The 14,591-nt window shown below is 41.4% G+C and overlaps 1 protein-coding gene across 4 annotated transcripts in view; it reads right to left on the bottom strand.

Annotated features, from left to right (window-relative positions):
* LOC109034428 (monocarboxylate transporter 14) overlaps positions 1-14,591 on the bottom strand; it is a 78,358-nt gene that overhangs the window by 9,905 nt on the left and 53,862 nt on the right. For all 4 annotated transcript variants that reach the window (XR_002009144.2, XM_019047557.2, XM_019047558.2 and 1 more), the window contains exons 2-6: positions 12,126-13,739; positions 3,481-3,731; positions 2,336-2,589; positions 1,225-1,342; positions 178-408 (exon numbers count right to left, since the gene is read on the bottom strand). Coding sequence is in view for 3 of the 4 variants with exons in the window: in XM_019047557.2 (XP_018903102.2) it covers positions 178-408; positions 1,225-1,342; positions 2,336-2,589; positions 3,481-3,731; positions 12,126-13,551 (2,280 nt within the window). In the remaining variant the exon portion in view is untranslated. The remainder of the gene's footprint in view (positions 1-177; positions 409-1,224; positions 1,343-2,335; positions 2,590-3,480; positions 3,732-12,125; positions 13,740-14,591) is intronic.

Below are 14,591 nucleotides of genomic sequence, written 5' to 3'. Positions count from 1 at the left end.
CGAGATGACTAAAATGTATTTAGGCACCTTTCAACTCTGGGGCGCTGATATATTCACCTTTGATGGTCACTTAAGAAAGTATTTTCTTGAAAAACTTTGCTAGGGTTCCATTTTGAAAATACAATTAAAGAGGCAGTTTAAAAGAAGGAAAAATGTAAAAATAAATTGAATACTTACTTCACCAACCATGTTGAAAATACCGATTGCAGAAATAAGGTAGGTTGCATCCGTCTTTTTTACATTATTGTACTTGATGGCATCATCGGCCAGGTAAACATATGGAACATCATACCACGTATAGAGCAAAAAATTGGATAGAGCAAACAGGAGGAATCGAATATTACTGAAGTGTGAGAAATCAAGCATGTCTGTTAGTAAGTACCATAATTCTGACAATCCTGCATACCACTGAAACAAAAACCAAAAAATATGTTTTCACACACAAAATCGACAAGAGGAGATAGAATTTAAATGAATTAAAAAATTTGTCCACAAGCTGAGAATATTTCTTTGAATTCAAAAATTTCCTTAAAATTCTCTCTCTTTTTCTTTCCTAATTTTTGGATATTTTTAAAGCCTATTTGAGAGGAAAAATTTCTTTACTTTGACATCAGAAAGCAAACAATACTCCAACTCCTTTTCAACTCTTATCGAGTGATCTGCATTGCTATTAAAGAAATATGTATCTAGTTCGGTTCATTTATTACAATTAAAAGTTTGATCTTTGCGACACCTTTTTTTCTTTTCTTCCCTTAAAGTGCCACGTGATGATGCAGACTTGGCAATATTCTATTATCTTGGTCTGATTTACACATCAAAATAAATTTTTAGGACTAAGATAATTGCGAGAGATAGCTTTGACTGATTAGGAGGATCCAACTCCCTTGTTTTCAAACTTTTCCCTTCTTCAGCTCCTTAGAAATTCTTTGAGTATGCGACTTAAAAAAATTTTGAACAACAGATAACTCTTCAATCTTTGCAAATGTATTTCAGGGTTAGAATAGTTTCAGGCATGATATTATGTGGTAAGGATGACAGCTGTAGATAAAATTGGTTTTGCTGCAAGATGAAACAAATAAAAAATAAATCTTAAACTCAAATCAATCTTAATGATTTGAATGGTTGAAGATACAGAGACAATTTATCACCCTCTATTTCATTTTACTTGTTAAAATTTAAGATGTTTGGGGGACAAAAAAAAAAAAAAAAAAATTCAAAGCTTACCTCTATTTTTTCTTTGGCTATAGTCGTCATTGAATTTCGATATATATCAGGACAGGAAGACGCCCTCAATCGATATCGGTTTATATTGAGCATAGCACCTCTATAAGTTAGTGAATGTCTGAAAAAAGGAAAAAGATATCACTGCTTAAACTGAAATTAATTGACAGTGACATTATTCCTTGGCAAGAAAAAAAAACACCTGGAACAAGATGATAGAATAAAGCTGGGTCCACGCTATTCAAGGCTAAAAAATTCCAAGAATTTGCATTGGATTCAAAAATTTGAACTCTAGTGAGTATCAGGCCAATACTGAGGGGAGAGAGTGTTCAGCTCAGCCAGATTAATTCCGATGAATCTGCCTTAGCTGAACACTCTCCCCCTTCTCTGTGTTGTACTGATGCTCACTAGAGATCAATTTTTTTTAATTTAATGCGAATTCTTGGCATTTTCCGGCCTTGAATAGTACGGACCTAGCTCTACTCTAGCATCCTATTCTCCCTTGGTAGAGTATCAAGGACAAGAATTATTCTTGGAACCCTAGGGATTCTTCAATTATAAATTAAATAGAGCCCCCAAAAATAAGTCTGTTCTAGTATGGTTGAGCTCTGTACTTTCCCTTCTGAATTCTCACATTTTCAGAGCTCCTGCATTTGAATTGTCTATCAGAACATTGAAAATTTCCCATAGACTTCTAAAGGGGATGCAAATACAAGCATAATGATACATGTTTTCTCATCAAAATATCGTTTTAAACACGATGTGCAACAAAAATTATTGAAAGCACCTAACTCCTTACCAAGATATTAACGTTATCTGATGCACAGGAAATCTAACTTCCCGCTTTTGAAAAAGTCATAATTTACTTGAGTTAAAACACACAAAGACCATTAAAATGTTTTGTGACCAAAGCTAAATAAAACCATGAATATCTTTGTAAAGAGTTAATGTTGATTGTTTGTATTGCGCAAATAGTTTTCTGAGTGAAATTTTGAAGAGGAAACATGTATTTGAGAGCTAAAATTCACACCTTGTCTAGGAATTCATCAATAGGATTGCAGTTGAGGGCAATAAAATACTGTTGCATATAAAAATAAAATAATATTCTATTTACCTATGAACCCGTAAGTCTTTTAAATAAGCTGTGGGCAATCTTGCTCTGTTTGATGGTCGAGGCTGTTTATTGGTCCACCATGTGGTGTTAGGGTTCGTTGAATTGAGCCGGTTTGCTAATGCATTACCATTAAGGCCTTCAGGATGAGCCTTGATGGGTCGTTCGGAGTCATTCTGAGCTGCCAATGGGCTCATAGGGGCTGAATTAGGCATGAGACGACCAACATAGTGATCAGCGTTGCTTGACTGTGGAATCTGTGAAAAAAAGGACGGATACAGTTTTATTTCATGATACAGTAAGTTATAATTTTAGTCACTTTAAAATATCACAAAGAAATAGCTTCCCTTCCATAACATATAAATGGCTCCCACTTTGGCATTATCATCATGTTTTGTTAAAAAAGGAAAATAAAGTAACTTCTTTGATACCTCCATGTAATTCGATTAATTAAAAATACTTTAGTGATGCTTCTAATTTATGATACTTTTCAGATTTTGAGAATAGACCCATCATTTCAATTACTTACAATTCATTTCATATAACAAGAAATTTTACAGGGAGTGCATCTCTTCTGATCTCAGCGTAAGAATCAAATTCCTATGAAAAGTTATTCAGACTGAACAGTGCTCGAAAAAAGCTGCCACATTATAATTCTGCACGTTCCCTATGTTTTTCCCCCGTTTTTTTCCGTCTTCTTCCTATGCCCATGAAAAAAGTTCCTTGGTAACAATCCAACATCTGGCATGGGAAAAGATAGGCAAAACTATCTTTACAAAGATCTTGAATTTCCACAGGAGCATTTGTTTACATTTGAGATTCTTGGAGGAGATTCCACAGGAGGATTTGTATACATTTGAGATTCTTGAAGGACAAGGCACGTAAGTGCAGTTTTTGAAAAATTAAGATATTCATGATTTCAAGTAAAACTAGTCTTAATGCATATTCTGAGAAAAATTCGCTCTCAAATTCCAATTTATAAGCATTAACAAGTCAGTTTGAACTTTCTTTCCACCACAAGGATCCACGTAATTTTGCAACTTCAAACACGAATTTCTCGAAATTGCAAAAACTGCACTTATGTGTCATGTCCTCCGAGCCCCTCATTTTTACCATTATTGGCACCAATTTAGATGAAAATTACTTACTTCATGAACACGTCCACTGTCACTGAAACTGCGGGAAGATATTAATAAACTAGGGTAGTTGTGACATAATACATGATACAATTGCTTCTGATTTGAGAGAAGTTCTAATACTTCTAATGGCACTTTTTCACCATTTCGAATGAATGTTGGCAAACTGACTAGTGAGCTGCAAAGGCGTGCCTTTTCGCGCTCTGCTTCAGACAGGTGAATGTCTGCAAAAGAAGGCGGGTCATGAATATCATCTTCATTCACTGAAACAGAAGAGGAAAATATTTTATTGGTAAAATATTCAGCTTGAAATAAAAGATTCGGGTGACTTTGATTTCGACGATAAGCTCTTAACTAGAGGTTTGAAATTCTAGCATCTGAACGCAGTCTTAATAACGCAGTCACTCAGAGTACTCAGAATGGTCTCAATGTTTCAATACTTGATGCGCTAACATCTTTTCTTGGTGGCTCGCTGAATATTTTCCTTTGTGGTGTGAGACATTTCAGGCGTCTGGAGAATACAATTAAGTTTTCATTGCCGGGAATGCCATGAGGGTCTGGTTGCAGGTATAATATAATTTGACTGAGATTCTAAAACGCTCTTTGAAACTCCTTCGACTTCAATTTGATACTTTTGTTTGTTTCAGCGGTCTTCATTACTCAATCGAGGATATTCCAGAAACTTTCAAAGGGAGTATTAAAATGTTTCTCGACAGCTCAGATTGCCAAATGTAGAACTCAACAACTTTGACGCTTAAATGAAGCCATTTAAAGTAGTTAGAGAACCTAGCAGACTATCAGAAGGCAAGATGATTAGGAGAGTCGAATCTTAAGTGTACTAAAAATCAAGATTTTTTCATCATTTCAACGTAATCATAATTTCTAAATGTGGAGATATCTTTTTGAAAATCTTTGAAACGTTCTAATTAATTTCAGGTACTAATTATAAATGCCTGAAATTAACAATTCAATCCTGCTTTTTTTTTCATTTTGGGAAATCCTGATTTTTTACTGCTAAATCCTGATTTCATAATTTCTCCAAATCCTGATCATATCCTGATTTTTGGAGGACAAAAATTAAGACGTCATCTTTTTACGCAAGGCGAATGTAACTTCACAAAAATAGCTCCATAAAAAAATCCGATCAGACGGCCGACTTTTTTCAAATCCTGTTTTACGACCGATTTTCCCTCAAATCCTGATAAAATCGGAATCAAATCCTGACTGACCTCAAATCCTAATACAATCGGGAAATCGAGGAAATCCTGATGCTAGACACCCTGTCGCAGAATGACCACGAAATAGTTGGTGCGCGCCCAGTGCCTGGTTGACATATTCCTGGTCAAAAGCACCGAAAGTAAATATTTGCGGTGGTAACGTAAGTTATGTAAACAAGCATTGATCCAATTTTTGTTTCTCTTCCTTTTCACGGCCGGGTAATACCTGCGAACGGGTCCGCATTACGAGCCGACTGCGAAACATTTCCCATGCGGCGCCCTCGCCCTTGACCGTAAACGTGGATGAGCAGTAGCTGTACTGCCATGCCAAGGAAGAACGCCGTATGAACATCCGAGAGTTGCCAAATTTCCTTCAATAAACTGTTTATTTTTGTGGAAAGTTATGAATATTTTTCCTTGAAACTTTCGGGAACGTTAGGTGAACTTGCGAGCAAAACTATCTGAAAAATTGGAAGGAAAATATTCATAAGTTCACCAGGAAATTCGTGTTTTATCAGAGGAAATTTGGCAACGCCTGGAGGTTCATGCGGCGTTTTTCCTCAGCACAGCAGTGTACATGAACCACAAAATGGACCGAGTCGCAGGTCTCGGGCAGTGTTTACATCTGCGGGCGGAAACCGCCCCGAGCGCATTGGCACTTACAAATGCTGTCCTCATTCCATGAATGCTACTCCGATGGTCACCGTGCTCGTATCTCGTACAGCGACGGGAAGACGCACAAAAACCGAGCGACAAAAAACCGAGAGTGGGGTTGCGTGGAAAATTACTCGCGCGAGTAAAGTTCGCACACGCACAAGGAGTCATAAAGACACGTGGCATGGCTCCGGACCTGGAACGCGCGTGGACGGACAGCCGGACGGAGAACCTCCAGGTCCGTGAATCATGACCGAGCGATTGCGCGTTGGTTCTGGCACCACCAGAAACCGCGCAAAAACCGCGCCGTCAACTACGACGTAGAAACGATCGGGATAAAGGACATTCTGCCACCTGACCCTCCTATTGACTTGACCCGGAGGGCATCACACTTTGTAAGCTGTGGGAACCACGAAGGCTGTTTCAGCACGGGCGTATTCAAAGCGAATTTCTGGGGGTGAGTGGCCTCACCTCTACTTATCCGAGGGGGGCCTACTTAGTACAAAGGTGAATTTTGGGGGATCTTGAGAGAGGTGCGTTTTACAAAAAGTCTTGTTACAAAAAGGAGTCAAGACATTGGGCAAAAATTACAAAAGTATACTTGACGTTATTCCCTCACCAAAAGGCAATTTTTCCCCTACTCATCTTCCGATTTCAAAAGTTGTTGAAAAACGCACCGCGCAAGGGCTCTCTCTTGAAAAAAATGGAAAATTGACCTCTTTTACAAGCATTTAAGAGGCTATTTTCAACCAAAATTTGGCCGGGTGTAAACTTATGGTTCAGCTCTACCAATAATCCTTGGGATGGGGGGAGGGGGCAGGGGGCACACCTTCTCCGAGTAGAACGTAAAATAAAACGAGGAAATTCACCGGATCTAACATTATTTTGATGATTACATTAATTTGCAGATTTTCTGGGGAGGGGGGATGATGCAATTTCAAATTCTAGGGGATAGCCGATCCCACTTTGACCCTTCCAAAGCTACTCCCGATCCCACTTTGACCCTTCCAAAGCTACTCCCCCCCTCTCCCATGTTTATTAGGGTCAATCAGTAGACAATTTTGAGATAATTATGTAATTTCAGGAACCTCCCACCCCTTCCGGAGCCTGACACAACAACGATTGAATTCACAACCTCGAATATAGTATCTTTTCTTTCTTTTTTTAAAAAAGGACACGCAAAAAAATAGTCGGTGCTGACGACAGAACCTTCTGTTCACAGGGCTCTTGCACTTTCTTTATTATACTTACGGAACTTTTCTGTGGCGAGAACAGAACCTCGGTCGTGAGCTCTGTCCTCATGACGGAAACTTCTGTAGCTGTAAAAAAGAAATTGCAGAGCCTCAGAACAGAACTATTTTTTTCAGTGAAGAAGAAGAGAAAGAAGAAGAGGAATAAGAAAAAGAGAAAGAACCCGAGAAAAAATGGATCATTCAAGCTCATTGAAAAATGAACGATCCGGATCATTCAATTTGAATGAGTTTTTCGTCAGCTCATTCAAATTTGAATGATCCAGATCGTTCACTTGATCATTGAATTTTAATGCGCCCGAATGAGCTTGAATGATCCGGATCATTGGATTTCAATGAGCTTGAATGATCCGGATCATTGGATTTCAACGAGCTTGAATGATCCGGATCATTGGATTTCAACGAGCTTGAATGATCCGGATCATTGGATTTCAACGAGCTTGAATGATCCGGATCATTGGATTTCAACGAGCTTGAATGATCCTGATCATTGGATTTCAACGAGCTTGAATGATCCGGATCATTGGATTTCAACGAGCTTGAATGATCCGGATCATTGGATTTCAACGAGCTTGAATGATCCGGATCATTGGATTTCAACGAGCTTGAATGATCCTGATCATTGGATTTCAACGAGCTTGAATGATCCTGATCGTTGAATCCCAACCAGCTTGAATGATCCTGATCGTTGCATTTCAACGAGCTTGAATGATCCTGATCGTTGAATCCAAACCAGCTTGAATGATCCTGATCGTTGAATTCCAATGAGTCAAGGTCTCGGTCTGATGAGAATCTATTATAAAAAAATTGTAAACAGTATAGAAGCAAAAGTACATGGGTATCCATTCTCACTTTGCAGTTTTTCTTCAACAGAAAAATGAAGGGGGGAAAAAAAAACATATGATGATAGAAAAAGTTAAAAAAACACAGGCTCACCAGAAGTTTCGTCCAATTCCTCTTGAAGTAAGCTCCCGCCCTATTACAGTAATAGCGTGAATGTACCTTTAATAAAAGTAGTTTGAAGGTGAAAATTTTTGCTACAAACCATCTCCCCCACGCTGTCAAGAATGCAAACCACAAAACAGTCATGATGGGAGAGGCTCGTAGCTTTGCCGCCGAGTTGCAAGCTGCCGCGGGGATACTTTCCATCAACAACTGAAAAATTTAACTAAAAAGAAACATATTAAATTAACAGCATAACCAGACAAATGTTGAATTGAAGAATGAACCGCGCGTTTAGAATTGCATGAGTGACATCGCTGTTACTCTGATTTAAAAGAAAGAAAGCAGCAAAAATTACATTGGGATACAAGGATATGTAATTGATTTTGTCTTGAAATAATTAAATTACTTAGATTGTGCTTTGAATTGAAACAAGCCAGTAGGTACTTACAATTTTGTGCTTGAGTGTTTGTTCAAATGAAGTGTCAACGATGGAGACCATATTATTGGAGTAAAAATGTATCTTCAGAACACAAAGCAGTGCATTTGATGGCTGGAGCACAACTCACAGGTATAAGGTAAGATCATACTGATAATTTGTTAAACGGTCTAGGGAAAAAAGCGAGAAAATTTAAAGCAACACAGAAGAAAAATCTGAGCGGCGACACGCTAATGATACGCAGGCAGTAAGACAATCTAGTCCTAGACATAGAATAATAAAGCTAACGCCTATAGAAGGAACACTCGCGTAAGCGGCCGTTGTGACTCTCGCCTGTTGTGTCCAGGTTTGGTTAGGTCCCGTTGCCCTATACTTTTCTGAACCCGCCAGCTCTTTGCAAGGTTGTCAAATGTAATAGTAGGGCCCAGCTAATTGCAGGGTTGCCAAATGTAATCAGTGGTGCCAAAGAAGAGTCTAATGTTATGTAAGTGTAAAAGTCACTGCCACAGAGTAAAAGAGTTTGAGTATCAAAATTAATGTAACGAAAACGATTTCCACAGCCTCGTCGTGCTCATGCTGGCCAGATGACTGATAAAATCACATGTGATCAGCTACAGTTAGAGTGTTACAGTTGGCTATTGCCGCCATTTTCATTTCTGAATGTAAACAATACCCGCCAGCTCCAGCTCAAGAGCTCCAGGTCCCTGTTCTTCTTCTTCGTCACGAAATCTGCGAGAGTGTCCTTTCTATAGGCGTAGCCTTATTATTCTATGTCCTAGACTGATCAGATCAGACCAACGCGAGCCCGCGAGCCCTCGGCCGCGTAGGTTTGGGGTGGAATTTCCAAATCTTCCCTTGCTCAACGGCATCTTCCTTTGTTTTCCTCACGCAGCAAACTGCAGAGTGGCCAGTGGCGGGAGGCGGGGAAGTAACGGCGTTGCCACATTGCTTAAATATTCTTCCATCCTCCTGTCTTAAGGGTTGCTACGATTACGTCACTTTCTTGTCTCTATTTTTTATATTATCATGTAAGGCTCATTTTTTTTATTGTCATAAGACTAACGAATTTACCGGAAAAGCTAGTGTGAGGGAAACCCTTCTTTTCTCGATAATTAAAATCCTCTGCTCTGTAATTTCTCTTCTATACTGCTTTGAATTCTATCTCTTGTTATTTCCCTAGACTGTTTAACAAGTTATAAGTATGAACTTACCTTATACTTGTGAGTCGTGTTCCAGCCATCAAATGCACTGCTTTGTGTTCCGAAGACACAATTTTATTCCGATAAAATTTTCTCCATTGATGACACTTCATTAGAACGAACACTCGAGCACAAAATTGTAAGTACGTTCGGCCTTGTTTCAATTCAAAGCACAATCTAAGGTAATTTAATTATTTCAGAGACAAAATCAATTACATACCCCTGTATCCCAATGTAATTTTTGCTGCTTTCTTTCTTTAAAATCAAAGTAACGGCGACATTGCTCGTGTAATTCTAAACGCGCGGTTCATTCTTCAATTCAACATTTTTCTGGTTATGCTGTTAATTTAACATGTTTCCTTTTAGTTAACTTTTTCAGTAGTCAATGAGAAGTATCCCCGCAGCACTGCCGTGCTAAGGAAGAACGCCGTATGAATATTTGAGAGTTGCCAAATTTCCCTTGATAAAACATGTATTTTTGAAAACATTCTTGTATATTTTTCCTTGAAAAGTTCAGATATTTTGGATTAAATTAAGTACAAAATTATCTGAAAATTTCAGAAAGTAACATCCGCAATTTCCCAGTAAATTTGGTTTTTATTGGAGGAAATTTGGCAACGTCTGAAGGCTCATACGACGTTCTTCCTTGGCACGGCAGAGCCAGAGCAGAGCAGCTTTACAACTCGGCGGCAAAGCTACGAGCCTCTCCCATCATGACTGTTTTGTGGTTTGAATTCTTGACAGCGTGGGGGAGATGGTTTGTAGCAAAAATTTTCACCTTCAAACTACTTTTATTAAAGGTACATTCACGCTATTACTGTAATAGGGCGGAGGATGAGCTTACTTCAAAAGGAATTGGATTAAACTTCTGGTGAGCCTGTGTTTTTTTAACTTTTTCTATCATCATATGTTTTTTTTTTTTTTTTTTTTTTTTTCCCCTTTCATTTTTCTGTTGAAGAAAAACTGCAAAGTGAGTATGGATACCCACGTACTTTTGCTTCTATACTTTTTACAATTTCTTTATGATAGATTCTCATCAGACCGATACTTGAATATCCGAATCTGCTGATCATATCATCCATATCATTCTGGTGGCTTATTCAACTTCAATAATCTTGATCGTTGATTTAATAAGCTTGAATGAGCCAGCATGTTGGGTCGTTCAATTTCAATGCTCTCGATGATTCAGTTACGATAAGCCTGATCATTGGCCCAATGAGTTTGAATAAGCTGATAAATTGAATCATTCAAATTGAATGATCCTGATTATACAAGTTGAACGATCCAACGAGTTAGTGCATCCATGTTGAATGATCGAATGAGCCAGCGCATTCAAGCACATTGGGTGAATGACCCGATGCACATTCAAGTTGAACGATCCAATGAGCCAGCGCACTCAAGCTCATTCGGGATCATTCAAGCTCATTGAAGAATCATTCAAACTCATTCAGGATCATTGAAAATTGAATGATCCTGAATGAGCTGGAACGATCCATTTTTTCTCGGGAAGGAGAGGAATAAAAACAAGAGAAAGAATATGAGGAATAAGAAAAAGAGAAAGAAGAGGAGGAATAAAAAAAGAGAGAGAAGAAGAGGAATAAGAAAAAGAGAGAGAAGAAAAGGAATAAGAAAAAGAGAGAGAAGAGGAGAAAGAAGGAGAGGGATAAGAAGAGGAGAAGAAGAAGAGGAATAAGAAGATGAGAAAAAAGAGGAATAAGAGGAAGAGAAAGAAGAAGAGGAATAAGAAGAGAGAGAAGAAGAAACCTCTGACATCTTCCCCTACGGAAATGTTAACGAGTGTAACGCTCGTGTTCGCACCGAAAATACACGACCAAGCTGGGGGCCTGGGGGAAGAAATCCGACAAGAAGCCGGAGGAGTGCGAAGGCGCGAAGGGATGGTGTGGAAGTCATATTTGGCACGAATGACAAATGGCGCTGAGCGCGAGGCGGGAGTTGCCTTGCCGCCTTGCCGGCCGCGGGAGTGCGAAAAACCCCGTGTTCCTTCGTAGAGGGAGGCCGCAAACGGGCCCCAGGCGACCACGACGCGACGTGGCGGCGGGGTGCGCGACTGCACAATCTAGTCGTCGAGGAGACAGCGACGGCGGGGTATTTAAAAATAGTCCATCAATCATCGAAAAGCCCCCCGCCGCACTTCCACCGAACGCTCGCACCAGGCTGTCTGATCTCTTTCCATTGTCAAACACAACTTACGTTGCCACATGTCGATGGCGAGACTGGAAAGACAGGTGACTCCACTCGCTACACTGCTTTCTCTCTATTTTTATTACTTGAGGCGACTAACATGCGTTGAAAAAAAAATCAGGAATGAATGAATGAGTGTTGCTCCTTGAAAAAGTTGACAAATTGTCGGTCTCCCTATCGTACATATATTTACATGATTTCCAGGGCTTACGTAAAAATTAGGTAAAGTCTCTACGTCAGCAAAACGACAAAATGATGGCACTAACCGAAAAGGACTAGGGTTCCTCCGTTCAAGTGAAAGACATTATTGGAGCTTCCTTACTGTACAACGAATGAAAAGGGTAATTCTCGTCAAAATTGAAACGATGAGTCGTTGGGGGGGGGGGGGGGGGGGGTTAAATCATTGATTCTCACTATTTGGTGTTTCTTTGACAAAGAAAAGGGTAGGACGAGAATTGAACTATGCATGTACTCCGCACGCAGTTAAATTACTTCATACCAACAAAAACTAACTTCTGAGCTTTCTATGTTAGTGTTCCAGAGTGTCTCAGTTGTGTAAGCTGAGTACTTGGGAAAGGCCAGTGCGGTCAAAAATGAGGATTCGTCTCTTCTGTGTCAGGTCACTAGATTCGCCTCGATTTTCCAAAATTCTGCCCCCCTCCCTCCATAAAAGAAGCCCCGCCCACCATCAACTGAAATGACGACCCCCACATAAACGCGAGTAAAAGAATTAAAGAATGATAGAAAAACTTACCAGGTTTGTTCAAGAGCTTCTTGATTTCATCTATACTGGGGTAAGAGGGGGAGTGCGGCTGCTGACTGTGCTGACTGGACGAGCCCGCGCTGGAGGTGGTGCCCATCCTCTTCCTCCGCTTCTTCCGTTTCCGCCGCTCGCGCGTCCTCTTCCTCTGGATCTGGGCGCGGGCCTTGGTCCAGGCCAGGTCCCGCATGAGCGCCCCGCAGACGCACAGGTTGAGGAAGAGCCCGGCCAGGATGAGCGTCGTCCCGCGCCAGCCGTACTCGGCCAGCAGATAGTCGAGGAGCGGCGCAAAGATGAAGGTCCCGATGCCGCTGCCGCAGACGGACAGCCCGGTCGCGAAAGAGCGGCGCTTGTCGAAGTAGTAGGCGACGATGACGACGGCCGCGACGTAGCAGAGCGAGAGCCCGAAGCCGGAGAGGATCCCGAAGGTGAAGAAGAGCACCTCGATGGAGTTGACGAAGGCCGAGGCGATGAAGCCGGACGCGGCGAGGAGCCCGCCCGCGATGGAGACCTTGCGGCACCCGTAGCGGTCCGTCAGGAAGCTCGCCAGCGGCCCGGAGAGCAGCGGCATCGCCATGAACATGGAGCCGATCCAGGCGGTCTTGCTGTTGCTCTCGTTGAAGTACTCGACGAACTCGATGAAGATGACGCCGAAGGAGAAGGTGACGCCGTCGGCGATGAGATTGACGACGAAGGAGGCGAAGACGACGACCCAGCCCCAGCCGCCGTCCGGCGGCCGCGCCTCGCATAGGTTCAGCGAAGACTCGTCGTCGTCCGAGGAGGAACTCGAGGACTCCGAGCTGGAAGAAGAGTCTATCGAACTCGACGAGAAGGAGTTACTACCCTTGAGGACATCGCCGTTCTCCGAAGAGTCCTTCTCCTTGTCTTTCTCGTCGTTCAGGGAGGAGCTGCTGTTGGTGCTCGAGTGGAACTGGACGTGCTGGGATCGCCGGTTGCCCTCCTTCTTCAGCGCCGGGGAATCGCCGTTGCTGCTGCATTTGGGCGCCGCTGCGAGAAGAGGCGAGCCGCTTTCGGAAGCGGTGATCTTGTGGTTGGAGTTGACATCGCCGACGGGCAGTGTGGAATCGCCGTGGTCGTGGATATGATTCGGGTTGTCGTCGGTGGGTGATGCTTTGAGCGGAGTCGAGGTTTCGAATCCGTTGACGTGGTTCGTGGCGTCGAGGTCACTAGAGGGTGTCGTAAGAAGCGGGGACGATGCTTCATTTTCACTCTCGCAAGGAAACTGATCTCCCCCATTTCTGACGGGGGAGTCACCTCCGAGCCGCTTGTTGCTCTCGTTTAAAACCTCGCAAGAGCCGACGTGAGCTGCTTTGCGGTCGACGGTGTTGTTGACCAGTAGAGCTGATTTAAGGGGGCTGACTTGATTAACTGATATAATATCTTTTTGTGGGTTCTCCATTCCGGTAGATCGCGTTTGAACCGGAACCTTAGATTACTTAGTTGCGTTAGATGCGTCATGCGGATTTTGTTGATTAGACGGGGTACAGATGAACTGTAACGGGGGCCACCGGACAGTTTTGCCATGCGTTGAGGTGGGATGCAGTTCTGACGTGCTTCAAACTGATCTCCTTGTCTCTGACGGCAGTTCTGAAACAGATATAACAGAAAAAAAAATTAGTTACGCTCATCATGTCGAGTAACAAAGAGGGACAAGAATTCTGATACACATAAAGAATAATTGAATCACTAAATACAAAAAAGGCACATGTCCAGAAAACCAAATTGTTCAGGAGACACAAAAAACTGTTTATTTCGTGGTAGATATTTTTTGGAAAGTCGTTATGTTTAAAAAAATATCTACCACGAAATAAACAGTTTTTTGTGTCTCCTGAACAATTTGGTTTTCTGGACATGTGCCCTTTTTGTATTTAGTGATTCAATTCATAAGAGCCTAAGGGATTTTTTTATACAAAAATGAACATTTTTACATGCAGAAATTAATCCGCGCTAGGAAGAAATCCTCCGCGCGCCCCTTCGATAATTTAAATTCGCCCTAGAGGAAAAGCATACGTAAGTATAAAAGAATAAATTTACGGGGGGAAAAACTATCAAATATTAAAAAATAGAGTCACGCGAAGGAATAGCTTACTTTATGGGAGGAACTAGTTGAAAAAGAAAATGTAAATAATTCGGATACACATAATGACGATTTGATCCATTGTCATGGTTTCTGAATTTAATATGTGCGTTAATTCAGCTTTCAATCCTCGCAGGAATGCATCGCGCTCAGGTAGTACACCTCGCGAGATGCGACAATTTCAACTCCTGAGAGCTGTTTTAGCCTATACGAGCTATAAGAAGGCAAATCATTCTTCGCCATCGCATTCGTTAAAAGAGTATAGTTCGCGAAACGTGTTTCGCCTTCAATACGGACGGTTAGGCAAAATCAGCTCCTAAGAGTTAATATAGTTGTATCGGGATGATTGACCTGTGTGCGTT

This window comes from Bemisia tabaci, chromosome 6 (genome assembly GCF_918797505.1).
Source record: "Bemisia tabaci chromosome 6, PGI_BMITA_v3".
In the NCBI taxonomy this organism is placed as follows: Eukaryota; Metazoa; Arthropoda; class Insecta; order Hemiptera; family Aleyrodidae; genus Bemisia; species Bemisia tabaci.
Note: the sequence above shows the minus strand (reverse complement) of the source record. Positions and strands in the feature narration are given on the sequence as shown.